The sequence below is a fragment of the Pteronotus mesoamericanus genome, unplaced genomic scaffold (genome assembly GCF_021234165.1).
Source record: "Pteronotus mesoamericanus isolate MK-2021 breed Mesoamerican mustached bat unplaced genomic scaffold, CSHL_Meso_final contig_347, whole genome shotgun sequence".
Taxonomy (NCBI): domain Eukaryota; kingdom Metazoa; phylum Chordata; class Mammalia; order Chiroptera; family Mormoopidae; genus Pteronotus; species Pteronotus mesoamericanus.
The window spans coordinates 13,838,828-13,865,828 of NW_026555137.1; the positions used below are offsets into that span (position 1 = coordinate 13,838,828).

The window sequence follows — 27,001 nt, forward strand, 5'->3', positions numbered from 1 at the left end:
ACGGAGCCAGAGATGCTTTCTCGTCTGTGTGTGGTGTTAGCCGAGTGGAGAGGGTATTGCTGAGTGCCGCTTGCTGTCTCCTGGCGGCGCGCCCGGGAGCGGGGTGAGAGCTGGCGGGGTCCTGCGGGACGCTGACTACCGGCGAAGTGGAAGGACGATGTGCAGACCGCGGGGAGGGAGAGAAACACAAGTGGCAGGGCAAAAGGACAGTCCTCGCTACCCTTTGGCCTGGTTACAATAGGTGCCTTTTTGGTGTGTTTTTGTTCATCACTGCAAGGTAGAAAGTAAACATTACAATTCAAGTCTTTTCAAAAGTTCATTTATTGGAAATCCTGTGTGTAACGTAGCATACAAATGAGCAACTCTAGAATGACAGTAACATCAAGCCGTTTCTGCACACCCACACCAGGAGGTCTCCCCCACATCAGACTTCGGCTCCAGCCCGTCCGCCGTGCAGGGACCACTCGGGAACACGCGTGGCGGCGACAGTGCCGCCCCTGCCGTCTGAGGCGGTGTCCACCGGGAAGGTCGCGGTGCGTTGTGACATATTACGTACAAATCAGATGAATGTAAATATCTCTTTGTAAATCATTTATTTCACTCTGTTTCATCCAGGTCAGCAATCAGATTGTGGCATGCTGGGTAACTGGAAAAAAATGATAATAAAAAGTAAGTTTAAATAGATCATGTTCTTCAATGTGATTTGTCTTCTCACTGGTTAACTCTGGGTAAAAATGTAGAAAGCGTATGTAACCAACTGTACGAAGAGTGTATTCCTCACCTTCCCCACAGGTCAAAGCCTTTATCGACTAAGAATACAAGGTGAACTACTTTTTAATGCTTCAAATCTGAAAACAGCCTGTAGTCCAGGTGTTTGTGTCCCTTAAATGACAGTGGCCTGATGACAGGACGTGGCCAGAGTGCCACCTCCTCCCTGTCCAGGACAAGAGACCCGACCCTGCCAGAGTATGGTTACTGAAAACCGTTCAGACACGAAGGAAGTAAACCCAGGATGCAGGTCAGGTGTCCCTGAGAAATCCCTGGGGAAACCTCCAACTCTGCAGCTGCAGACAACTTACTGTAACCTACAGAAAGGCATTTTCACCTGGAAACCGCCTCCCATGTTGCAGAAGAGAGAATTTGGTGCCGGGGTCTCTTAGTTTTTAAGCAGGTGTAAATGTTCCGAAACCAGCTCATGAATGTTGGGGTTCACGAGGTAGCAATGATTTCTGCTGCAAACAGCACCTGGGAGCGGTTCAGGGAACACTGGCACGGGTAACAATCCACAGGACTTTCCTCGAGTCCCTACCCTTTACTGTGTGAGAAGCTGCACAGGACACAGGACATCCCCGCTACTGTGGCAAGTCCCTGAGATGGTAGGGGCCGGACAGAGGGCTCAGAAGCTTATCCTGCCGATCCCAGTTTTCACTCCAGCACATACATCGGAATGTGATGTAGAGCCTTGGGCCCCACCCAGTCTCTTTAGCTGGGAATCGTCCAGAAAGACGAGGGGCCTTTGCACCTCCCCACGCAGGTTTCTGGAGTGGGCATCAGAAGGGGAGGGGCGCTTGTGAACCCAATTTAAACCGTGCTTACTCGCTGAGGATTTGCAAGTCCGGGCGACGCATTGATCCGAGATCAGAATTCATGCAAGAGATGTACATGAAAGTCAATCTGCTGGCTTATTTAAAGCGGAGAAAAGGTAATGTTTACATGTCAAGGAGCTTTCCCAGGTGTGTGAGGTGACTTCAGAGCATGAGTCTGTCAGCGCAGGGCAGTTACAATAATAGGTGCGCAGCCCTGTGAGGGCTGGGGGTGGGGGCAGAGGCGGGTGGACCCTCTTCCTTGGAGCATGCAGGGGGCTTCTGTTCCCGGGTCCCTCCCTGACTGGGCCGCAGGCAGCCCCCAGGCCCCCAGAGCACTGTCCTGGCAGAAGGGGTCCCTTCTGTCCTGGGTCTAAGACCCAGCACAGAGGCTGCTTGCCAGCGGCTCCGTTTGGCCACCAGACACACGGTGTCCCTCGAGAGCTGCTTTGCCTTCCGCCTTGATGGGCCGGCCTGGGGTGGCTGTGCTGGTGCTGGGCTCCAATGACCCTCGGCTCGCGCTCCCGTGGGTGGCCCGTCACCTGGGTGCTCCGGAGATGGGCTCACTTTCTAACTTTAAAGCCTCAGGGATGTCCTTGAAAGGATGAGCATAAACCACAGCGGGCACCTTCCTAATGAAAAATGTAACAAACCCATAACACGCCCAGTTCAGAACAGTGGTCAAGACCTGAAGGCGAAGGAAAGTGGGCAGCAGGGTTTTGGTGGGTTTTTTTTTAAGCCAGGCTCCAGGAAACGCATTTCTCACCGTGAGTCCTGGTGTGGACTCTAGGGCCAACCAGTGATTTGTCATCACCTGGCCCGGTCTGTGCCGGCGTGCGGATGGCCCCCCAAAAGCAGGGTCACTGAATGGGTGAGCGACCCTACTGCGCGACTGCTTTGCCTGCTGGCTGCAGCCCTCCCTGTCACCCTCCGTCTGCGGGAGCTCCCGGAAAGGACGCTCCTCGGTGCTTCCCGGGCCCGTAGGACACCTGGGAAAGGATGGGCATAAACCAGAGATAGAGAAGCTTCCGTTGCTGCCAAAAGCTGCTTCTCAGCCATCGCTTCTTAGGGATGTTAGCCATGCTCCGTCCCAGAAGGTCGGTTCCTCCGTCCGCTCGGCAGCCATCACGGTCCTGCTGCGCGGGAGGGGGCGACGCGCAGGGGCCCGCGGGGACCGTCTGAACTGTGTGGCCTGCGCCCTGAGCCGCCGTCTCCCCTTCCTTCCGCCTCTCAGCTTGTCGCCAGGGCCCCTGCCCGCGGCCTCCTGGGTGGCGTGAGCACATCTGCAGTGGCCCATGGCTGCCCTCCAGGTTAGGGGGGGCCCGCGGGGCGCCCTGGCAGCGGCTCTCCTGAAAGCCTGTCCGCAGCTGTCATCCCCGCTCCCATCAGCCAGCCCACCGATGCGGCCCACGTTCTTTGTTCTCATTTTCAATCCTAACCGAGCCTTCCCTCTGCAAACCCTGACTTTTGTGCCTAACGTATTTCTCAAGTTTGAGTTCAAACTCAGAGTTGTAAAGAAAGGAGGCTCCGGATGACCCCCGCTGCGGCCCAGGCAACCCCGCTGTGGGGGCCAGGGGAGCCTTTCTGCGGCTTCGGCCCCGACGTGGGTGGGCGGGGTTCAGGGCACCCGCCGGGCCTGCTCACGGGAGGTGCTCGGCCGCAGGCCAGGTCTCCTCCCAGCCTCTCAGCGGCCCCTGCGGGCGGACCACCCTGCTGCCCGCTCTCCCCCTCACTCCTGGGCTGCTTCTGCCTCTGTGTGCCTGGGTCACAAATGGTCCTGTCCTGGGGCCTCTGGCAAGAAAGCGCCTATTTTTAACTAGAGGGCAGATCCCCCCACCCTTGTGGGGCATTTCAAAGCTCGCCCAGGGCTGACTGAGCTCCAGGACCGCAGCAGCCCGCCCTTCTGCGGCTCTGTCCACACTCCCAGGGCCCCGCCGGGGCCCCACGGACCAGCCTTCCCGCCGTGGGGTGGACGCCCGCCCCGCCCACCCGGCCTTGGCCCAGGGACGAATACCCGTCTCTCTAGAAATTTGTTTGCTACCCACTGACTTGGCAGTTCTGTTCACGTTACCTCTCTGGGCCTTACTTTTCTATCTGTACAAGAAAGTTGCTACATGATTTTTTCCCCGCGGCCCCTTCACGGCCACACCCAGCTCAGCGCCAACGCTGGGGGCTCCCTGCCGTCTCTGCTGTGCGCCGGGTGATGTGGGGGCTTCCCCTTTAAAGGGAAGCTGGTTCTACTGCTTGTTTAAACCAGAAACTGAGTGATACGGGAGCTAAAGAATTTCCTGTAAGTGGTGCCCAGCTGAGATTTGAACCCAGGCAACTGGGAGTCTGGGCTGTTTAATACTGTTCTGAGCAGCGCGGTGAAGGCCCGTGAGCAACCAAGGCTGCGTTTGTGTGATCGAGTCACAGGCACTGAACAGGCCACCAAGACTGAACACACCTGCAGAGGGAACCGGGGCAGAACCGATCTGTTCCGGGGGCAGTGCCCTCAGCAGCCTTTGCAGGACCTTGTGGAAAGGTGGCCTGACATGTGAGTGCTGACCTGTGACAGCAGTGGCTTCCCGCCCAGCACAGGGCCCAGGGCCCCCGGCCACCTCTGGGTCGGTGGGGCCCTTCCTTCCTCCAACCCCTGCCCCCCACACACACACAAGTTACTGAAACTCTGGCTGGGCCCCTCCCCCCTCTGCTGGGCACGGCCTCTCGTGGAACCTGCCTGTTGCCAGCTGCAAAACAGGCAGGAGGTCACGGTGGGGTCACGGCCCCAGCTCCTTCTTCCCTCCTGGGCGGGCGGCAGCCATGACAAGGAAGGACCTGGCTGTGCTACCTCTAGGGCTTCACGAAGTGACAAGAACTGTGGAAGCCACAAACCCGAGAAGCTAGAGGCTGGAGAACCTTATTTGTACAGAGCGGGGGACCTGATTCCTTGGCTTTCTGGTGAACAGCATCTTGGGACTGGACTTGGGGGGAGGCAGGGGACCTGTCCCCAGAGGAGAGGGGTCAGTCAGAGGACACGCATGCCCCGGGGCCTGGCATCTGCTTGGCTCTCTGCTGTCCCCAGAGCTCGCTCTAACTCCACGTTCCCTCTGTGAGTCTCTGGGCCCCGGGTTTGCACCCCCCTGCTTTCTGGATCCCCAGAAGTCGCGAAGCATCCTCTGCACAGGGGCAGGTGTCTGTGTTTTATATGAACCATGTTTCCATGGTAAACAGAGTGTAAGGATTCCCAAAGGACAGACAGTGTCACCCACAGCAGAGAGAGGCGCCGCTGGCTGCCGCGTGCTGGAAAGCGTTGAAAATAAAGACAACATTGACATTTGGGGTTGCAATGTGACGGAATTACAGTCTTTTAAAGGCAAGAACCACTTATCTATCTACTCTGCATGTAATATTCAGTGTTTTGTTCACTTGTCTAATTGGATTAAAATATTTAGCTCCCTTTAAAATCTTGATTGTGAATTTATATTGCAAAATGTAATGTCTGACTGGGGAAGCACTCCACGGAGCACATGTATCTGAAGCGATATACGTTTCAGTTCATTTTTCTCCCATGGGTCTTATTCGGAGATCATTCACTCTTGGACAAAGGGAACTGTTAACAAGAGAGCAAGTTCGGCTTCAACAAAGCCGTATGCACTTTCCAATAATAGTGACATGCCAGGCTTGCAGTTTAAAAACCAGAAAGTTAGACGGTGCTATTCAAGTTGCTCAGGGAAGTTTCTCTGACGTCCCGCAACCCACACGTGAGGAGCATGGCGCTGGGGTCTGATGTCATCTTTGCAAACACTCAGGCAGCAGGGAGTTAATGACATTTGAGCTGCATATGTTCAAGTATATTTAAAAAAATATGCAAGTCACTTTGGTTGACAGTGTCTTGTACACAGTTTTGAAAGAATCAGGGCAAACTTTAACAGAGTCAGTTTTTATTTGAAAAATATTTTCTGGGAATGTATCAGTGTTTATTTTTGAGACTGACAATTCGGGTGAAAATCAGGATAAAAACAAAAAAACAACAATTTGGTTGAAATCAAATTGTTTGTTTTCATCTATTTAGAATTCGTTCCAAAAAAAAAAAAATCTTGGTTCAGGAGGAGGCTTTTTAATTTATTTTATGTGGTGTATTTGCTGTGCTATTCAAGCACCATCTGTCTTCAGGTAGCTACCTTCACGGAAGAGCCTGCGTCCTCTGGGGATGACCCCACAAACCCTGCGGACGCCTCCGCGTCCCAACTCTGGGCCTTGCACAAGGCACTGGGCGGGCACCTCCTCCCAGGTGGCCCCCGCCTCACAGTGGCCTCACGCGAGCCCTCGTTTCTGAAGCTGCCCCCGCCCTTGGCTTCCGGTGACAAACGGGCCTGTTTCCCTTCATCATCTCCTGGGTCTTTGTTCCTCGAGCTGGTTTTTCAGCTCTTTCCCACGCATCCTTTGGTGTAACAAGATCAGGCCCATGATTTTGAATAGAATCACATGGGGCTGCTGGGTCCGCACACACGTTTACGTCAAATTGGAAATTAAATTCACGGCCAAGGGGGCTCACAAGTCATAGGGCCCACAGAGTCATCACAGAAAAGTCAGTATTCAGAGGCCATTTTAGAAACTGTAAGAAGGAAGTCATCTGAAGGGACTAAAAAGGACCCCTCTCCGGACCAAGCCCTGGGGACAGAACCAAACAGCCTATTGGGACGGCTGCTATCAGAAAACTCAAATCAACCAAAAGCACATACATCACCAGATAAATACATCAACAAATAAAGTGATCGTGATGAATGAGACAGTCCTCTACGTGGACAGACAACTTCAGTTGTTCCTTTCCATCTCTCAGACGCCGGCCATTCCCCACATAGGATTCTAATTTCCTCACCGGCGGGCACCACCCTTCCTGGCCAGAGGTTAGCGCCCCAAGGCGCTGGGTATCAGACGCCCGCCCCACTCCCAGCTGGCAGGCCTCGCCTAGACTCCCCAGGACCCAGGTTCCTGTCCCGGACACCAGGCCCTCCCCCCGGGCGGGCTGCCTCAGCGCGCCCTGGACCTGCAGCGGAGGAGGACACTGGCAGCAAGGCCGGTGAGTGCTGCCAGCGCCCTGTCCCACCGCAAGGACCGGTCGCGCATCTCGCGACATTTTAAAAGCCATTTCCTAAAGCCTCTCCCACCCCAAGTGAGGCAGGCAATTCACAGATTCGTTGTTTTTAGTCAGTAGTAAAATGAAGAGCAAGTCAAGAAAGAAGCCTTGAGCTTAGTGGCTGCCGCACCCTGAGCCACAGCCCCGGGGTCAGCCCCCGGGGCCGGCCCACTCTGACCAGACTGGCTCCCTCGCTACAGCCACGCCTAAGGGTGAGATGGGACTTCTCAGGGCCAACAATGTCCCCGCGGCACAGTTAGGCCTACGACCAGCTCCCTCTGCCAGACGTGTTGGGGTGCACATTTCAGGCTAAGCAGAAACGATGTAGAATCATCAAGCCTCCTAAGCAGACTAGATGTTTCCTGTCAGAGGCCACAGGCCAGCCCGGGGCCCTGTCCCCTGCTTCAGGGCACAGGGCTCAGTACAGGGGAACAAACTAGGGGAGGTGACAGCTCAGAGTAGCTGCCCAGGCCAGAAAATATCCACGCTCTTTTGCATATTGTGGACAAAGGTTTTCAGAGTTTGTCACTGACATGCGAAATTAAGTGATTGTGTTTAATTCATCCAGGCTGAGAAAATGGACGCCTTTAGCTAAAAAAAATCCTGAAACCAGAGATGAGGCAGAGAACTGTCCAGGAACATCGGGACTGTGCTTGATCACTGCAGAGCCCTCAGAAGGCCTTGTCGTCTGAAATTCCTGGGCCAAGCGGCAGCCTTCCTCGCTTCAAGGGCTCCTGGAAACAAGGCTCACAAGTCAAGTTCATTCTACAGCTGAAGCAGTGAAACTCCCACTTGGGTGGGAAGAGCAGGCCTTTGGTTTAGATATTCAGCCGAGAGCCCGTAAACCTGGGCTCCTGCCTCCTCTTTGAACACCCATATTTGCTACTACAAGCCAGTAGTTCTCTACCAAGCTTCTTTTGTCATGTTCATATTTAAATTATTCCCCCATGTAGCATGTGAGTTAGAAAGACACTTCCAGAGAGCAGCCAGATTGGCTAATATGAGACAGCATAGGACGGTCAAACTGTTTTTGTTGCTTCAGGCAAGGGAAGAAAGATCTGCTTGTTTTTCTGAGGATTTTTTGAGGTTTGGGGTTTTTTCTTAAGTTTTTCATTTGGCCACTATGAGACTTGTAAAGACCTGGAAGAGTTTTCTAAGCATCGATGGTCCAGGGGAAGTTCAAGTGGACGTAAGTGGGCAGATGGGGACTTAAAAAGCAAACTCCATGGGATAGTTTCTGGTCCAGAACTGAGACGGAACCATCACAGAGAGAGGACGCCCCACAGTCTGCTTCTTAGGTGGCTTCTGGCCCTGAGAAGCCGAGACTCATTCACGCGGTGAGTCACAGTCCCTCCCCGCTCCCAGGCAGGAGCCTGGTCACCTTTCCGAAGGCCCAGTGCCCTGACCTTTGGCCGGCACCTCCCAGGGTGTCCTGCAGGATGGGTTGGACAGTCAGGTTCTCAGCCCATCTGAGAAGCCGGGGGCGGGGTGCAGGGCAGGGTGAGCCTTGTCCGCTGCTGCGGGCGCCACACAGCCTCTGCCTTCCCTGGGCTTCTCGGGGGCCCCTTAAGTTTGGGAGGAGAGAGAGAGAGAGGAAAGCCTGACATTTCTCCGGTGCACTATGCATGGCTGTTCCCCGCTCCGGTGCCCCTTTGAGCTGGGCTGGTCTGACGCGTAAATGTGCAGATGGGAAACGGAAGCTCGGCAGAAACGTCAGTGACTTGCTCAGGGCTTCACGACCTGACACAGTCTGGAATCATCCCCTGTTCTTCCTGCCTGCAAACACCTCAGGGGCCCTCAGACGTCCGTGTCCCCAGGATGACCCAAACGGCTTGTTACACTGCAGGCCCCTGGGCCCTGGTCCCAGAGGTGCCTCTGTGGCGTGTGTGAGCGGCGGCCCTGGTAGCCGTGGTCCTTGTGTTTGTTTCTTCACAGCACCTCCGACGACTGGCGTGTGGTCCCTGCCCCTGACTTTGGGCTGCATTCACCCCCCTTCCCTGTGAGCAGCCTCAGAGGCACAGGGGACAGTACAGGCGTGTGCTTGTCCCCGGGCCTCAGCTCAGTGACTGGCACGGGGGTGTGTGTGGGCGTGGGGATGTTCACCTCCTATCTGTGAAACAAATGAGCACTTTGCAGAGCGATTTGGTGGGCTGAGCGGGAAAACTCGCTCAGAGGACAGTGGCTCCCTGATATCCATTTGGCACATGGTCATTTTGAATGGACAATGAGAGACAATTTCTCATCCTTTTCATTTCCAGATGCATTGTCCCATGAATCATTCCAGACACGTGCATGTGACGTCCCCCGGGTACTCAGGGAGCACCTGGGTGCACGCCTAATGACAGGCGGTGGCGGACCACCTCGTTGCCCAACAAACTGCTGGATTGGGTGAAAGCTCGGCCTCTCCCACTGGAAGAGAAGCGATTCAGGAACAAAGGCTGCATCTCGTGCTCCTGACTCACTGGGACGTGCTTTCTTTCCTCCACTATCTACGATCTCACCGGGGCAGGGAGCGCCTGGGCTATGGAGTCAGACAAGCTCCACGTCAGCGTCCCTCCTTGCTAGCTGCATGTGCTTGCTTGAGCCTCAGTTTCCCCACCTGTAGCATGGAGACAATGACCCATCCTGCAGGGGAAAGGTAGGGGCTGCCTGGGACGCTGCTAGCACTCAAACCCTTGTGCTCTGGATTGTTGAGCATGTTGGCAAGTTACTCTTTTTTTGTTCGTTCATTTTTTTTTTTTTTATCCTCACCCAAGGATGTTTTTCTTTCATTGCTTTGAAATTTGAGAGAGGAAGGGAGAGAGATAGAAAGAGATAGAAACATCAACGTGAGAGAGAAACATCATCCGTCGCCTTCTCTACGCGCCAGCTGCGGATTGGACCCACAACTTGGGTATGTGCCCTGATCGAAATCGAACCCGTGACTTTTCGGTCTACAGGACGATGCTCCAACCCCCTGAGCCAAGCCACACCTCTCCAGGCCCCGCCTCCCGCAGCCCCAAGGTGCCGCTCAGCGAATGGTGTGGCTTCTTCATTCTTGGGCCTGTGCTCTGGCACCCACTTCAACTCGCTCAGGAGGACGGGCCCGCACCCCACATTTCCCTGGGCCCGCCTGGTGCCCCACACAGTGTTTGGGACCACCCTCCTGGTTTTATCAGCTGCCGGTTAAAATGCAGCCATGAAACTGGAATGAGATGAAGAGCCGCGCGTGGACCCCAGCGTGTCCCCTGGAGGGTGAGCCCCCCGACGGCCCCACCTGGCCCTGGGTGAGCACAGTACCTGGGATCTCAGCCGCTCCACCTCCTCCGACAGGGTCTGCCTCTCCAGCAGGAGCTGGTTCTGCTTGTGGAGTAGCTGCACCAGCTGATGGGCGGTGGCCTGGCTGTGCTTGTCCAGCTGCCTGAGTCTGGGGAAAAAGCCACCGCAGGATCAGACGTGGGTCCCGGGAACTGGGGCAATGGCTGCTTCAGCCCTGTCGACCTGTCCCATTGCTTGCGCCCCCGAGGGAGTGCCTGACAATGAACTTGAGCTGTAGTCTAGGGTGACCCTGAGGAGGAAGACCTCGGCCAGCAGTGGGCCTTGGGCTGCATTTGGTAACGCGAAGGGAGTTGTACCAAGTGTGAAAGGAAATCAGCGGACTTTATAATTAGCAAACACTCAGATCATTTGGATAAGTGGGACAACTGAAACCTTAAACTCACAGAGGTCAAAGGCCTCCATTGTTCATCTGGAACTGCCTGGAGCCCACACCAGCCCAGGCTGGGGCAGGGGGCGAGGAGGGCGGAAACACTGGCTTTCCATCATTAACCACTCAGTCGGTCACGTGCTGCGGCATCGCTGACCAGATGTCTTTAAAGATCCTAAATTTGTCATTCTGCTGATGGGCTCTCCTCTCCAGACTTGCTAATTCACTCCAACTATTATGCTCATTTGTCCACAGACGCTTCCCATACAGCGAGTAGCACGCCAGCCGCGGAGATGTAGGTTTCGGATTAAATTTAGAGCGGAACAAGTAGCCAGAACTAACTGTTCTGGAAAGAAGTTTGCTGTTCACGCCCTTCCTTGCAGTCCTCACTGACCAAAAGCATCAACAGTAAAACAAACTTGTATTTTCCACATGTTAAAAAAGGATTTTTAAAGCTCAGGAAGCATTTCAAACTGCAGGCCTTGTGGCCAACACCGACTCAAAGACCCTGAAGCCTGTTCTGCAGATGCTGGCTGCGGGCTGCCCTGGGTTCCGGCTCCCCCGCAGCGCTTCTGGAAGGGTCTCGGCACAACTGGACATCTACCAGTGCTACCGAACCCAGGGGTTCGCCCCTTGGGGTGCTCTGTTCCAAAGGGAGCCGCGGTTGTCACAAGGAAGCTGTTTTTACTTGCAGCAAGGAGACGATGTCCATCTGAAGCTCTGTGCCCCGGGGCGGGGGGGCGGGGGGGGGGGGGAAGGGGGCTTCACCTGGCTTACATGGGCTAGTTGGTCAATTACACACTGATTTCCGTCGGCTCTGCTTACTGGGCTGGGTTCCTCTCAGGTGTCATCCTGGTCACAGCTGGTCTGCTACATTTTGCCATTTAGCAAGAATGGCATTTAGGAAGCATGGCCGAGACCTTGAGACCCTTGTCCTGTTTAACACCAGGAGGTCAGGCCGTAGGGGCGCGCAGGCTATTCACTAAAAGTGACGCAGCCTCTGGAGACAGCGGAGCCTGCTTTGCGGGACCTAACAGTGTGCCAGCACTTCAGTCAGGCCTTCCTCGCCGCACTCCGAGGAGTGGGCACTCTCAGCGGGTGTCCAGCCAGCGGGGTGCAAGCTCACAAGGCCCTCCCACCCCGCATCCTGGCCTCGGCTGGCCACGCCCACAAGCCCATGCCCCGCCCACTGGCCTCCTCTCCACTGGTTCTGGAGGAGATTAAGGACCAAAGGCAGGACTCACTTCTTCCTTCCTGTGTCCGTGGCCGTTCAGGGCCAGGTTCAGGCGCCCCCTCACCCCCGCGCCTGGGCTGCAGGCGGGCCCTGCCCCGCCCAGCCTCCCGGCATCAGGCTGAGGCCCGGCCACACAGCAAGGACCCTCTACCCAAGGGTGCCCTCCTGCTTCTATACTGTACCGATGACAGGAATGCCCCCTTCCCCTGTCACCCTCCTCTGCGCTTGGAGGAAGAAAAAAAGGTTTTCTCTGGGGAAGCCATCGCATCGCAGCTTCGGGAAGCGCGGCCTGCCCCGCCCGCAGCACACGGTCCAGAGGCAGCAGTTTCTCCTGAGAGCACAGTCTCAAAGCCACCCAGCGGGCATCAAACCAAACAGAAGTGCTTCTGCACCGCCCCCTGCGCAGGGAGCAGCTGGGAGAGGCTAGGGCGTCCCAGGTGCCGGAGAGGCTGGACTAGTGGCCTGGGGAGGGGGAGGGGCAACAGGTGGGGGAGCATTGGGGGACTGGGGGTGGGGGATGGCAGGGGCATTCTGCCCAGACCGGTTCACAGGCAACTGCCGTTGGCCACCACTCCCGGGTGCAGCCCAGCCCTGGAGTGGAGCCCACTGGAGGTGCAGAGAGGAGAACGGCCCGTTTCCTTGAGAAGCACACACTAGGTGCCTTTCCTCCTCCAACGAGGTCGCGGGCGTGGGGACTGCCACGGGCTCAGAAGTACTGAGGTGGCGCCCCTGCTTTGCACTTGGAGGAAACAAACAAAACAGAAACAGGCATTGACTAGGTGACACCATGAAGGCTTAAAGGCCACAAGGCCCTGAGGGCGCCCCTGCCCTGTGCCCGGTCGGATGGGCAGGGGCCTGAAGAAAGACGAGTTCACCGTGTGTTTGGGGCCCCTGAAAAAAGAGGGCCGCCAGACCCAGAGTGGTGGCTCGGCCAGAGCCTGCGCAGGCGGCACAGGAAGCGGCTGTGGGTGGTCGCCGCCCGGCAGGGGGCCGGTTCCAGTCTGCACCCTCCTCCTGTGGAGGCCACAGAACCTCTGTTGCTGGTAGTTTGCAAACTGTGGGCCTTCGATCCCTGCAGCAATTACCTGGGGGCACCCAGGCCCTACCCAGACCCTGCCCAGACGGCCGACTCAAGGCCTTGGGGGCCAGCCGGGCGCGCAGCTGGGAACCAGGTGTCCAGGGCCTTCCTGCAGAAGCCCCACCGACGTGAGGAGCAAGCCCCTGGGACGGTCTTGCCTTCCCTCTGGGAGGCGGGCGCTTCCGTTGGCTTCACAGCAGAAAAGCTAAGGCTGATTCACTGGGAGTCGGCTGAGTCACCCTGAACACTGCTCTGTGCCTGGGTATCTTAACCATTATTAATCGCTGGCTACCTTACTGAGCTAATTCAGCAAACCCACCGACCCTGGGTAAACATCCTCTCAAGACTGTTTTTCTCTCTTTAAAAACAAGGCCCCCTCTTTTTGTTGACACCCCCGCCCTGTTCTGTCACTCCATGGGCAGCAACGATGTCAATCAAAAGCTTAGAAAAGGTAAAAATAACAACAACAGGCCCAAACCCATGTTTGTTTTAAAAAAAAAACCAAAACCAAACCAAAAAAAAAAAACAGATTTTAGATAAAGGGGACTTTGCTAAAGAAAAATATATTTCGATGGCAGCTCTCTCAAGGCCTATTCTGAATATTTGTAAAACAGATTTTTTTTTTAATTAAAAAGGTTTTTTTTGGAACAGCCTTCCCCAAACACTGCACCATCCAGCCTACAAGCTGTCTGTGGCTGTTTTATCACCATCAGCGAGAAGAGATTTCTTGGGGTGTCCTGCTGACACATAAGCTGTCTTTGATTTTCCCTGATGGTATCGCCCTCGTTTTTGTTGTCCTAAGTTCACGTGTGCGGCCAGTCACAGCTGCGCAAGGACCACTGACAACAGCTGACACTCGCTGAGTCCTGGGCTTATTCCCCCACTTTGATCATCTAGTTAAAAGTTCACCACAACCTTATGAGGTGGGTGCTAGCAACCCATTTTACAGATGAGAAAGCGGAAGCTGAGGGGTTCAGTGAACTTGCACAAAGTCACACAAGGAGTGGTAGAGCGTAGAGGCAACTCTAGGCAGTACCCAGGTATCTTAGCCATTATTAGTGGCTGTTTAATTCATTGAGTCAATTCAGCACAGCAACCATCACTTGGTAAACACATTTCAAGGGTCAAGTACTGAGATGGGTCCTGGGGATACACTGAGAATTACAACTGGTCCCTGCCCTCAGTAGGTTCCCAGCCAGTTAAAGGAGAGACCAACTGGGAACCAAGGTCGCAACCCTGAAACAGGGCACTGGGAACACTCAAAAGCCAATGGTCTATAGGGCGTGTGCAAGGAGGTCGTCATCATCACCGTCATCACCGCCACCATCATCACCCTTTTGGGAGGAGGAGTGACAGAAGCCTGATCACAGGGGACAGAAGAGGGGACGCTATTCTGGAGAGGGGCAAGGTAGCAAGAGCGGGTGAGCAGGGTGGGAGGGACTTGAGTTGAGAGCAGGGGCTCTGGAGGAGATGGGAAATCCTCAAGGCCAAGGGCGTGGGCTTCCCACGACAGGAAGGTGCCTCGACAGAGACCCTCCCTGGGGCAAGAGGAAGGCGGGGACACGGATCGGAAGCCTGAGGGAGCCCCTGCTCAGAGCCTGCTTGCTGCCCAGGTAGAAGGCACGACTGCCCGCTGAGGAAGGAGCTGCTGTGAAGGATGAGGGCATTGGCCGGGGGTGGGGGCAGGGACACGCCCTTCCCGGCCCCAGCAAGGCCCAGACCAGTGGCTACAACTCCTGCTCCCCGGCCCCCAACTACGCCCTCTACCCCTCCCACCTGCGACTCCCCACCAGCTGTCAGGAGCAGGCTCCCCTGGACCCTCACAGGCTCCCCTGGACCCTCACAGGCCTGGACACTTGTTTCCGGTGCTCAGGTCTCAGCATAACTGTCATCCTGAGAGGCTGCAATTTCTTGATTGGTTTGGGTTCCTTGTGTTGCACCATGTCCTCTACAAGCAACAAGGTGATTAAAGGACAGGGCAGGTGGCCACCCCCAGGCCTGCTGCAGAGTCTGTTCAGACAGCGGCCTCCCCTGCAAGGAGCCCCGACAGCCTGCAAACCACACACAGGCTCCGCACGGCAAGGAGGGAATCATCAGACTCAGCGCAATCCCTTCCTAGGACCCTTCTTTCCCAAGGCCTCTGTGTACGTTTTCAGTGTGGTCACAGTGCCTGGGGAGCCAAGGCCAGGCCAGGCCAGGCCCATTGGGGCCGGAGGCCATCCCTTCCCATGAGGCACCTGGCGCTCCCTGGCCCAGGAAGGACACGTACAGGCCACTCTGCACCTCAGACTGGCGTCACCATCCTAATCACAGGTCCGATTCCCTAAGGTCCTCTGGTGCACAGTTGGCAGAGCCGCGGGGAGGGGGTGGGTGTGGCAGAAGAGCACCCGTTCCGGGGGCAGAGCGGCCACCAAGGTCTCCCCAGGAGTCACAGGGCAGTGGCAGCGGTGTCCACGGGAACACGCCGCTGTGTGAGAGAAAGCACTGGTGTGTGCCGGGCCTGGGCACGCCTCTATTGGTCCAACAGTGACTTCTCCGCCACACCCCGCCGGCGTGAGCAGAACCAACATTACAAAAAAAAAAAAAAAAAAAAAATTGCAAGACTTCAAGATAAGATGGAGCAAGTGGTGAAATACAAAACCGCTTTTTAGAGCCGAGTGGGCTGGGGAAAATATCTTATGCAAAACAGAAGCAGTGTAAGCGGCCAGCTCGGGTCCTATGCTTCAGACACTCATTTGCTATGAATACTGTGAAAGCAAGTGAATACATATATTTAAATTTTTAATGTTGTATGTGATGCATACGAAATATATGCAGTGTATAAGCAAGTTTTCAGCACAATCATCAAATGAACACTTGTGAACGCGGTACCAGTACCATAGGGCGACGCCCTGTATGTTTGTCTCTAGGCCAGAGCTCCGGTTCCCCCACAGGTGGCCAGGGTCCTCATGCATATATGTTTTTGACTAGAAGTTTTAATTGTTTAAAAAAATATTTTATACTCAGCCTAGGACAATTTTTTCATTGCTCTTAGAGAGGAAGGGAAACATTGCTGCCAGACAGCAGCATCGATCAGTTGCCTCTAGTACGCCCTTGACTGGGGATCGTACAACACGCCCGGAACAGGGATCAAACCCTTGGCCCAGGTATGTGTCCTGAATGGAACTGAACCCTCAACCCTACAGTTACAGGACAACGCTCCAACCAGCTGAACCCCATAGGCCACGGCTGATTAGAAGTTTTAGTTTCACTCAACAATTTCACTTGGGAGCTTCCTACAGACTACTGTGGGTATTTTTTTTTTTTTTTTTGAAGGTGGTGGTAAAACGTCTCTAATCCTGAAATGTTTTCAGACCAGCGCTCTCTCCTTTGGTCACTCTAACTACAGTAAAGATTCCTTCTTTCCCTTCTTAGATATATTTTCAAAGTGTTCAGGCTACAATTTCCCTGGGAGAGAGGCCTTCTCATGCAAATGAAGAACATTTTTCAACCAACATACGGATTGTGCACTCAGTTCTTTACCATTCTCCACAGTATATGCCCTAACAGTTACTGAGCATTTACCACAGCATGGGAAGCATCCTAAGCAATTTACATTCATTAACTAATTTAATCCACCTAACAATACTGAACAGTGGGTATTATCTGCATTATTATCATCCGCATCATTTCTTGTCTGAGAAAAGCAAGGCCTGGGGCAGTTGGTTATTTTCCCAAGCTGAGGCATAGAAGGGGTAGAGATTGCCAAGTGACAATGACAGGTTTCTCCCTCTGTCCCTCTCCAATAGGGGGGACCATGCTGGTCACCTGTCCTCCAGTCCTCCAGGGTTCCTCACTCTCCTTCCATGTTGCTCAGCCTCCTGGTTCTGTTAATCAGTCCCCTACACCCGCTGAACCTCTTTGCAACCTATTCTACGCCCCCATCCACCCGCGCCCCCATCCGCACTTGCCTCAGGCATTGCTGTCTGTCCCTCCCACCGAACTATGAATTTCTTCAGGACAAAAATGGGACCTTGTTCAGCCTGCCACCTCCAGCACTTAGCAAGATGCCTGACGTTTAGACTGTGATGTACAAATACATCAGAATGAGCAAACCACTTACCAATGGACAATATTTACACTGAATTTGAGACCTGTAATTTCATCTATAGTACAAATATGCTGTACTATGTAATAACTTTGTTCTTCAAAGAGTAGGACATGCAAATTAAGTTTAAGTATGCTATTGAAATTTGCCTCTTAATTAAAAGACTCCTGGAATAGATGTGTGAGTGCGGGACTTAGTCCTGGACTTCACAACCCCACCATAACTCTGATTTTACTTGGGCAAGAGGCTTGATCCCGCCCAACCTTGGGTTCTCCTTGTCTACAACTGAGAGAAGAAGACTTCCAGACCCCTGAAGCTGGAATTCTGGGGTGGGCCCTTTAGTGACCCTCTGGGTGATTCTGATGAATTTTTAAAGGTCATGAACCACTGGTATGCTATCATTCATGATATTAACTACACACAAAATACGATCTTCGGGAGAATAATTGTTCTGTGTAGCTCAATTTTGATCATCAAAACAGCCAACTGCCTAAATGAAGACTTTCCCAGCCTCCTCCGAAGTTCTGGTGTCAGTCACAAGAAGGTCAGCAAGTTGGGCGATGGTGCTGAGTCTCAGTTTCCTTGCAGGTGAAATGAGAGCAGATGCTTGAACCGGGCTCAGCAAACCTCACGCCCCAGGCCAGACCCCGCCCGGCCAACTGCCTGTTTTTGTACCATCTGCGAGTGAAGAGTGGTTTTTACATTTTTAAGTGATTGAAAAAAAGGAGAAGAAGAAAAATATTTTGTGACATGAATATTCTATGAAATTCAACTTTCCGTGTCCCTAAATAAACTTTCATTGAAACACAGCTACGCTCGCTCATTCAGTGTCGTCTATGAGGGCTTTTGCACTTGAACGGCAGAGTTGCGTGGCTGTGACGGAGACCATATGGCCGCAGAGCCACACATTTATTATTTGACCCTTTAGAGAACAAGTTTGCCAGCCTCTGGGCTAGAAGATGACTAAGTTCTCTTTCAGCCACAAACATCTACAAGACTGTGACTTTACAGAAATTTACTATGGTCCTATCTTCAGATACTGACATCATTGCAACACATCTACATTGTCCACGTGGAAGTTTGAAAACCCAGTTACTCTAATCACTGCTCTAGGTAATTAATTTCGGTGAATAAGCCATGTTAATTTAAAGTTGCATACTTTGTTCCAATACTCAGGAATGGTTGTTGCTTTTTACATAATTCCATCTCACAGGATCAGCGTAAAGAAGCCATGTGCTTTGGAAACTGGACCACATTCCAGCCAGTTAACCTCACTTAGAAAATTAAGGCAGTTTCAACGGCTGGTGTGCCGATTAAATTTCCTTCGCCCAAATCCACCCTATTCAATAACGATTTCCATAGAGTCCTTCACTCTAAGGATCACGCCATCCTGGGGAGAATTTACATTGTCAATAAAAAGAACTTATGTTCCTGTACTGCCCCTTTAATTTTTCATTCTCTCAAACTTCCCATCAGCCTTGGCTGTCTGTGGAAGAAGAGCGGGGGCTGAGCAGGGGCAGGGACTCGGGGAAGACCCCTGCTCTGCTCTTCAAAACGATCTGAGCGGAGAGACACCTGGGAGGTCGTTCGGTCCCGTCCATGGAGGTGAACCTGAGGCCCAGAGGGTACAAGTGACTGCCCAAGGTCACACAGCTTTTCGGTAGTAAATCCAGGGCTGGAGCTCATGCCCTTGAGTCCAAATCCAGTGTTTTTTCACAGCATGTCAAATTCTTTCTTTTAAAAAGGCAAGACTTCTGTTCCATACAAAAAAATAAGGATGTTAGGCAGGGACCCTGAGAAAGGTAACAAGGGCCAACTTCCTGGGAAACGGCTGGTACAGAATCATTCTCTGAGGCCTGGGGAGGGGGAGCGGAGGGGGGGAAGTGGGGAATCCCCAGACATGGGCTTTTCCACCTAGCTCAGTGAAGAGTAGCAGTTTTGGTTCTGTTTTTGCTCTTTTTAAACTCCCACTTCTTTGCTGATTGAGTTGTGTGAAGTCCAATAAAAATGCTATGGGCATTAATTGCTATAAAAATTTCCTAACCTTCTCAATGTCTGTTCTTGCGGAGTCACTGACCAGTTTGAGGGCTCTTGGGGCTGGAAACCACCCTGACCTAGTGTCCAGGCTGGCGTTGGCGTGAAGGACGCAGACACAGGAGGCTTAGACGCTCCAAAGACCAACGTGGGAGACCAGCTGCTGCAGCTCCCTGGGGCCACAGCACCCTGGGGGACCAGGCACCAGGGCAGACAGCAGGGCTTGCGGCCTGTGACCGTGTCACGTCATGCAGGCTCTCTCCTGGACCAGCTGCTTCAATCAGAGCTTCCAGGGACATGAGGGTGAGCCCCACCTTGGCTCACTGGAGAGTCTGCTGCATTGCTACCTTGAACTCTTCAAGGGCAAGTGCGTCCTGGCCCAGACTAAGTTCCTAAAATCCGGGAGGGCTGAGCATGCATAAAGGACCCTGGCGCCATGAAACAGCAGGGACAGGAGAGGACGTGTTGAGAATCTGAGACTCTGAAGACCCTCTGAGCCCAACGGCCTTAAGCCTCCGTGACCTTGAACCAGCTCTTTCAAAGCAACGGCAGAGCTGTGGTGAGCACAGCCCCACTGTGCAAAGAGAAACGGGGCCCAGGCATGGACACTGTTGGAAGTCGCCACCTTTGCAGAGTAGAATCCGGGCCACATCCGGCTCAAGGCCATTTAGAAGCACTGGCAGAAAACACCACTCTGCCCCCAAGACATACCTACCTAACCCTAAACTTAAGCGCCTCTTGCTAAAAACTGTTTGTTTGGAAATAAGTTCATACTTATAAAAAGTTGCAAGAAGAGTACAAAGAATATCCACATACTCTGACCCAAATTCACCTGTTATCATTTCCCCGCTTCCGTGTGATTTATGATTCATGCTCTCTCTCCATGTATGTATTTATATATGCATGTATACACATTTCTTTTCTGACTCATATGTCACTAAGTTGCATACAACCATTGTCCTTTTCTTCTAGATATTTGTGTTTATTTCCTAATAATAAAGATACTGTCACATAACCATAGTATATCAACTTATTGAATTCCAGTTTTGTCAGTTGACCCAACAACGTCCCTTTTTTTCCCCCACTGCCAGGAAAGATCTTTTGCACTTCATTGTCACATCTATCTAGTCCCCTTTTATCTGGAACAATGAAAAAAGGTCCATGTTATTTTGATGAGTGCCGTTTGCAATGAGAGCAGCCAAAGCCTTCAAAGAAGACACGGAACCACCAGGAGGCACGGGGGTCTTGCCCAGCTCGCTGAGGTGTTTGCTGGTACATTCCATTCTCCTGAGGGCTTCCTGGTGCTCCCGCAGACTAAAACCCCGGGGAGCAGGCCTGCAGAGCATCAGGTTCCGTACTGCAGTGAGAGGTCCCCTCGATGCCCTTCGTGTTTGACCCTCCTTGAGGTAGCCAAATGGTCACAGAGGTGTGATGCAGTACGAGGAAGCCCATGGCAGAATCAGTAACCAGATTCAATCGCGACTGTGCACTTATTGGCACACATCTTAATTAGGTTTTAATGCAAGTAATTTGATAACTGCTCCTGGCCATCCACGGCAGAGCTGTCAGTGCCGCGCGCTTTTTATTGAGCTCCTCTTCCCTCTGTACCCAGGCAGCCTCCCCGCTGACCCTTGTCAAAGAACCCCATCTGCTGGTTGCCACGGTAACTGACGGCGACCAATTGAGCTGAACAGAGTGACTCAGAAATAAAATCTGCAGCCAAAGGAATTCTGCGAAGAGTAATAAATCATTTAGTAAAAGGGGGTCCTCCGCGTGGCGATGAGTGTTGGGCTGATATAATGGCATAACTCTTCCGGCTGGAAGGTCCGTGGCAGAGCAGGGTGACTAGGCCGGCTGGAGGGCTCATTCGGTGTCCAGTGTTCCCAGCAGCCCAAGGGCCGGATCCCGCCCCGCTCTGTGCTGCCGTGGGGGAGAAGGAACCCGTGACACCAATTGTTTAATGTTGGCGCTGCAAAATTTTGAATTTCAAGAAGTGGCAAGAGAACCAGTCAAGGCTTCCAACCATACTCCATTTTTTAAAAGTAGGACGAGTAAATAAAATGCCCAGGTAGCCCCGGAAACCAACGTGGCCTTGAGGAAGGTGACCAAGGGAACTAATATTGAAACTGCTTTGGGATGAGAAAGGCCAGCCCCATCTCTTGCTCATCAATCGGCTTCGAGGGGCTCCACGTGGAAACGGTCTATGTTTGCGCACCAGGCCCGCAACCCCTGAGAAAGCCAGGAAAAGGGCCTTAGCCCCGGGCCTGCGGTATTGTCATAGGCTGGTCTCAGACAGCCTCGGGCCCCTTTCTCTTGACAGGCAAGAGGGGTCCGTGTCCCTAATAGAGCAGAACATGCATCTTTTCTTCCTGAATAAGAGGGGCAGAGGAGGAAGAGAAGGGGACTTCCAGGGGCTGCTCTGGGTGACAACAGGCCTCATGCTGTGGGGCTGGGGGCGGGCAGGAGCCCCTCAGAGCACAGGCCACTGTTCCCAGCCCTGGCTGCACTCCTGGGGGTCTGCCTGCTATGTAGACTAGGGATCGCCCCGCCCAGATTGGAAGGTCAAACCCCGGACACGCTACATCATCCACACAGCATTGAATCTCTATGTGCCAGCCCCTGGGTGGGTGGGGATGGGCGATGCGAGGCTGCAGGCGGCAGGGACTACTGCCCCAGCAGCCAATTACCATAGGGGGTGGACGGCTGGGGGCTGGCGGGGGAGGGCTGGGGACGGCCTTGGCTCACAGGGCCTCTCTCCCCACGCTTTTAGGCAGTGCGGGGCAGCGCAGTGACATCCTCCCCACCCTTGACCCACGTGGGCCCTGCGGACTACTCATCCTAGAGGTAACTTCCCGCTTTGGAAGAGAACACCTGCCACCAGCAGCTATTCGTAGTTGGGCCCCCCGCCCCGCCCCGCGCCCCGCCATGCTGCCAATAAAAGGATTCGTCCTAGAGTTTTAGTGATATTCCGCTGAGCGAGTTAGTGCACTGCTCAGGACAGCCCGTTTCCAGCGCCCAACTCGTCCAGAGAGCCCACCCAGCAAAGTGAAAAAACCCCCCTTGCCGCGTCTCTTCACCCCCACGCTGGGCAGCTGCGCTGCCTCAGGTGGGAGAGCCTCAGAGGTCCACGTGGGCCTGGCGCCCCGGCACCTGCGCCCCGGCCGCCTCCGAGCACGCAGGGGGCCCCCGGGGCCAGCTCCGAGCGCCCCCGCTCCGAGCGCCCCGCTGTGGGCACTCCGGGTCCCCCGCCCGTCTCAACCTCCTGGCGGCTTGGCCGGCCGCGCACCCGGCTGCCCGGGGGAGAGCCAGGTGCTTCGGGAGCTGCGCCCGCACCTGGAGGGGCCGGGTCGGGCGGGGGCGGGGGCTGGGTGCGGAGCATCTGGCTTGGGGGCGCCGCGGGGGCTCGCGGGGCCTCTGGACTTTGGCAGAAGGAGAGGATTAAACTGAGATGGCAGTTGAAAGCAGGGGATGGGTGAAAGCTTCATTAACTCCTAACTCACGTCCCAGTTTCTTTCCCCTGAGAAGCAGAGAGAACAAAGTTTGGTTCCTTTGTGATGAGAAAGGTGCTGCGTGATTGCATTTGCTTTTCTTACTTTTTAATATCTTATTTGTACACAAAAAAATATGAATCATTGTTTGCTGATGGTCATGGAGGACTCAAATTTTAATTAAACAGGAAAAATCTTGGCTAGTGGAGAGGACGAAGAAATATTACAACCCATTTCAATTTCTATGTTAGTGATTAAGCTCATGTGACTTAATTGAAACTGGCAAAGGTCTTAAGAACGCAAAGAAATGAAAATTAAATGGTGCTGAGAATGACATTTCTTTGTATTTTCTCCCATTCTCCTCCAATAACTAAACTGCTTTTTCCAATCAACCCTAAAGCATGCCCTGGAAAACAGGACTTCCTACTCCATAAAAAATATTTGTGAGTGAGTGTACTGCTTTGCACACAGTTGTTTACACGGGCATTTCCTCTCCCTCCTCACCATTAGTTTCACTTCTAAACCCTACTTCCAATTCTTTGTCTCTGCTCGCTCTCCCGACTTCTCCATATTTCAGTTCCCAGACACTCTCAAACTTTTGCACACGCTGCCCGTTTGAGGCTGCACAGAATAATCAGTGTATTAATTCCACCCGGCGACAGTGAGAGTGCTCTAACACAATCTGCCCAACCTGAACTCTTTCCTTCAGAAACACTTTGCCTTTAAAAAGAAACTCCCAGCATGAACTCCTAAGGAGCGACATGTAACAGACAGTGCATGTGGCGCTGGGCATGCAGCTCAGAATTAAAAGAGAATTTTCTACTTTGTTTCTTCAGTTCCATGTGCATAATGTACATGTGGATGAAACTGACATCAGACATTTAAAGCAAAATGGGGTGGGGAGAGGGGGGTGTGATAGTGGCGGGAAAGGAAGAGAAAATATGTTGATAAAAACAGTAACTTCTGTTAATCTACATTTTTCAGTTACTGTCTAATTAAGAATGTTAGGAAATATGTTGCAGTTTAATTGCATTGTTTCAAGAAATTCTAATGCTGACAAATTTGGGACCATGTACACTTGGAAGGTAAAAGGGATTAAAGGGGTAATTGCTTCCATTTGATAGATAACAACCAAAATTGTGCTTTCTATTGACAGCCCCCCATCCTAAATTCAGAAGACAAAGGAAGACTATCCTTACACGTAACGTGTTCAGAATGAAACCAGCTCTGAAAAAATAAAGAAAAGAAGAGAGAAATATATTTTAACCTATGCATATGAGACAGGAAGAAATTTTAATACAAATACAAAGAATTCACCAAAGTGAAATAGCGGTTTATCTGAAATTACTGGGTGACATCGTTATCCTTGCAGAAAACAATTATTTATGAAAACAGTTTTTTAATGAAAGAAGTTGGTAGCAATCTTGAAATGATTCTCCGATGACCTTGTCTAAGACAGTAAAAACATCATTTGCCTCAGGCACAAGTTCATAAAAATGATGACAGGTGAAAGACATTCAGATTTCTAGAACCTGTGCCCTTTTTACCTACCTGGTCACATCACACTTGCTCTAGGTTTCATTTATTTCTCCTTTAGGGGAAGCTTTTACATCGTTACCCAGCAAAAGAAAAATCAGAATGTATTTTTCTTGCTCAAAGTACCTTGGGTGGCAGTGGTAGTAGACACGGTAGCTTCCTGCTTCCTACAGTTGACCACACCTAACTCATTTGTCACCCAGATGCTGCCTTTCTTACTGGGTCCCATTTTCTGGGGCCTGTACAGGTGGGCTTCCGGCCTGTGAGAAGCAGGGCCCGCGGAAACCCTGCAGGACCGGTGTCTGCCCAGTGCGCTCCGCCCTGTGGGGCGCAGCGAAGCCCGCACTGACCACTACATTCACGCTGGTTGGATGATTTGGTCAGATAAATGGGCCAGTTCTTCGACAGAACTGACTGCTCATTTCACCTGCCATTAACCACAATTTAAGGTCCACCTGCAGCCTCAGTGTCTGTCATATGTCCCACTGAGGAGGCGGACCTAACTTTGGCCCCTAAAAATACTACATTGTATGTACAGCTGCTTTGAAATGACAGCAAAATAAGATCTGGCTGCCCGAAAACGGAGCTGAAACATCCACAAAATTTGGCTAAGGGAACACACCGGAAGGACCTGCTCTTGCTGGGAGGTCCCACAGCTCCTTCTGCTTCAGCCTCTCCAGGCACGGATGATCATAGCCCCTGACTGGGAGCTGCCGGTACACGGGGTCTCAGTCCTTGCACTAGTATTTACACTCTGTATCAGGCAGTAGCTGAGTACACGGCAGGCGTGACCTAAGAGTCCAGAGAGCTCACCGCTACGAAATTAGTGTACTTTTTTTTAAATGCCACACACGGGGTCCAAAACAGCAAAGGGTCCCTCCCATCTCTCACGTGCTCAACACCTGGGAACACATACAACTCTTCGTGGACTCACAAGGAAATAAAAGATTTTCCAACACCTGAGGTTTCTGAAAATTCTGGTGGGAGGGCACGCCCCCCCACTGGCTGGGCCAGATCCCCGAGAAGGGCCTTTGTTGGGGCCACTGGAGGCTGGCGTGCAGAACCTGCACCCCTGCAGACAGCCTTGGAGGGGACGCAGAGCTGCACAGAGGGAGCGTTGTTAATCACCAGATCAGAAAGAGAGAGAGAGAGAGGGAGAGAGGGGGAGAGAAAACAGGCGGACGCAGGCATGGGGAGAGCCCACAAGCGTGATTATAAGTTGAAAATTTCTGAGTCAATTTTCAGAGTCTGAAGAACGTTCAAAGAAGAATACGTAATACTGGGGGGCGGGGGGGGGAAGGGAAGCAGTACTCGCCCGAGGGCCAACGGCCCCTGCAGCAGCGGCAAGGCTGTTCCTGGGCTCCCAGGACCATTTGTTCCATTACACAATCTCCTGAAGCCATTTAGAGAGAGCTCAAACAACTGCCTGTACCAACACGACACATGGCTTCCCATCCCGACTCTTTGCTAATCCAGACGCTCCAACCATCTTTCTTTAAGATGCCATATGGTTGGCAGAAGTCTGTGGATCTAGCAGCACATCTGCTTGTACGTTTCTTCTTCCCTCCATCCCCCCAACAAAAGCGGGCTGGAGAGACAGACCGAGAGGGGGGCACCCGTGTAGACCTCTGCCCGGGCAGTGATTTCTTTTTAAGCTCATCTCTAACTAAAAACTGTGAAAGGGACAATCGAAATGATTCAGAGCTCGATCATTTTTAACCAGGCAACATGGCGATTTATTTGCTTGTCAATGATTTGAAACAAGATTAGAAAAACAAAGAGTGGAGGCCTCCTTTCTCCCAAGGGATGATTACTTGAAAACCACTTCAAAGCTCTCCCTCTGGGGACCCTTGTGGTGCTTTCCGCCCCCCAGAGAGGGGACAGCACCCTGGGCTGAGCTATTTTTTCCTCTTCTTTTTGGTCGAGGAAGACAGACTAGCTGAGAAACTAGCAGATACCCAGAGCCTGCTTTGTTAGCAAGCACGTGCGGCTGTATGCTAATGAGCCCGCACGACACACTGCTTTTTTTGGTATGATGAGCAAAGATTGTTGACACTGTTGAAATCCTGGCTCTCCTGGCCTGTGAGCACATGGGCTGCCTCCTTGGAATCTGGCCCCCAGTAAGACAGGCTGCAAAAAAAAAAAAAAAAAAAAAAAAAAATTCTACCCTCCTGGTGACTGAAATCTGGCCATTTGTAACTCAGAGCAGTTGCGGGTGGAGGGAGGATTAGAAAGATAGTCTGAAATATTCTATCAGGCCAGGAATCAAAAAGGCACAGGTGAGAATTATGGGTTTCTTCCAAATGAAAAGTTAAACCTGGTAGACACATGTGAGTGATCAAGGCCAGGATGCTGGCTGGCTGGCTTCAGGGGCCAAAGCGTGAAACACGGGGGCGAGGGGCAGCTGTCGGAGCCTCTGCCCCACGGGGCAGCTGGGACATTGGCTCCACACCTGGGGGGAGGGCACTGTGCAGATGGGACGGCCCTGTGCAGGGTACCATCTCGGTCACAGGTGAAACGCTAAGTTTCTAATCTGCTTGTAAATTTCTCCGAACCATGTGCTGGTCGGTAGAAATGTGAGTCAACAAAAATGCAAAAAGCAAATATTCCACTATTGCAAATGCAGAGTTTTGTTTTGTTTTTTAAAGACGAAGACAAGGGAAAAGGGAAGCTATATCTTTTTGAGTGTTGAATACTTTAAATAAAATATCCCTTTACCTGCCCAGAAACAAGATCTTAAGAGGTGTTATTATTCCAATTTAACAGACAAGAAGACGGAAGCTTAGAAAGGACTAAAAAAAAAAAAATTTTTTTTTTTTAAATAAAAACAACAGAAAAAAACCCATGAAACTTTAACAACATTATACAGCTAGGAAGTGCCAAACAGAAAGCTCAGGCCCCTCTTGTCCCAGTCCATGAACTTCAGGTGGGACAGGTACACTGATAGATACATTTCCTTATGGATCTGCCCGGGGTCCAGATAGATACCAGCTGAGCAGATCGCTGTTAGCTGGTGAGCAATAAGCTGGTCACAATTTGTATGAAGCAGGGGCATTCAATTGTCAATTCCATTTCCTTGTAGTCTATAATATGAATGAAAATTCATGTAACTGAAATATAAAAACACGAGGAGTGACTAAAAAAGCACTGGCCATTT

General features: G+C 52.5%; 1 protein-coding gene across 1 annotated transcript in view; it reads right to left on the reverse strand.

Moving 5' to 3' along the window:
* Positions 1–215: 215 nt before the first annotated feature.
* The window catches only part of SDCCAG8 (SHH signaling and ciliogenesis regulator SDCCAG8), a 179,506-nt gene continuing 152,720 nt past the window's right edge, over positions 216–27,001 (reverse strand). The window contains exons 17-18 of the mRNA XM_054576702.1: positions 9,982–10,108; positions 216–646 (exon numbers count right to left, since the gene is read on the reverse strand). Coding sequence (XP_054432677.1) covers positions 617–646; positions 9,982–10,108 — 157 coding nt within the window. The 3' untranslated portion in view covers positions 216–616. The remainder of the gene's footprint in view (positions 647–9,981; positions 10,109–27,001) is intronic.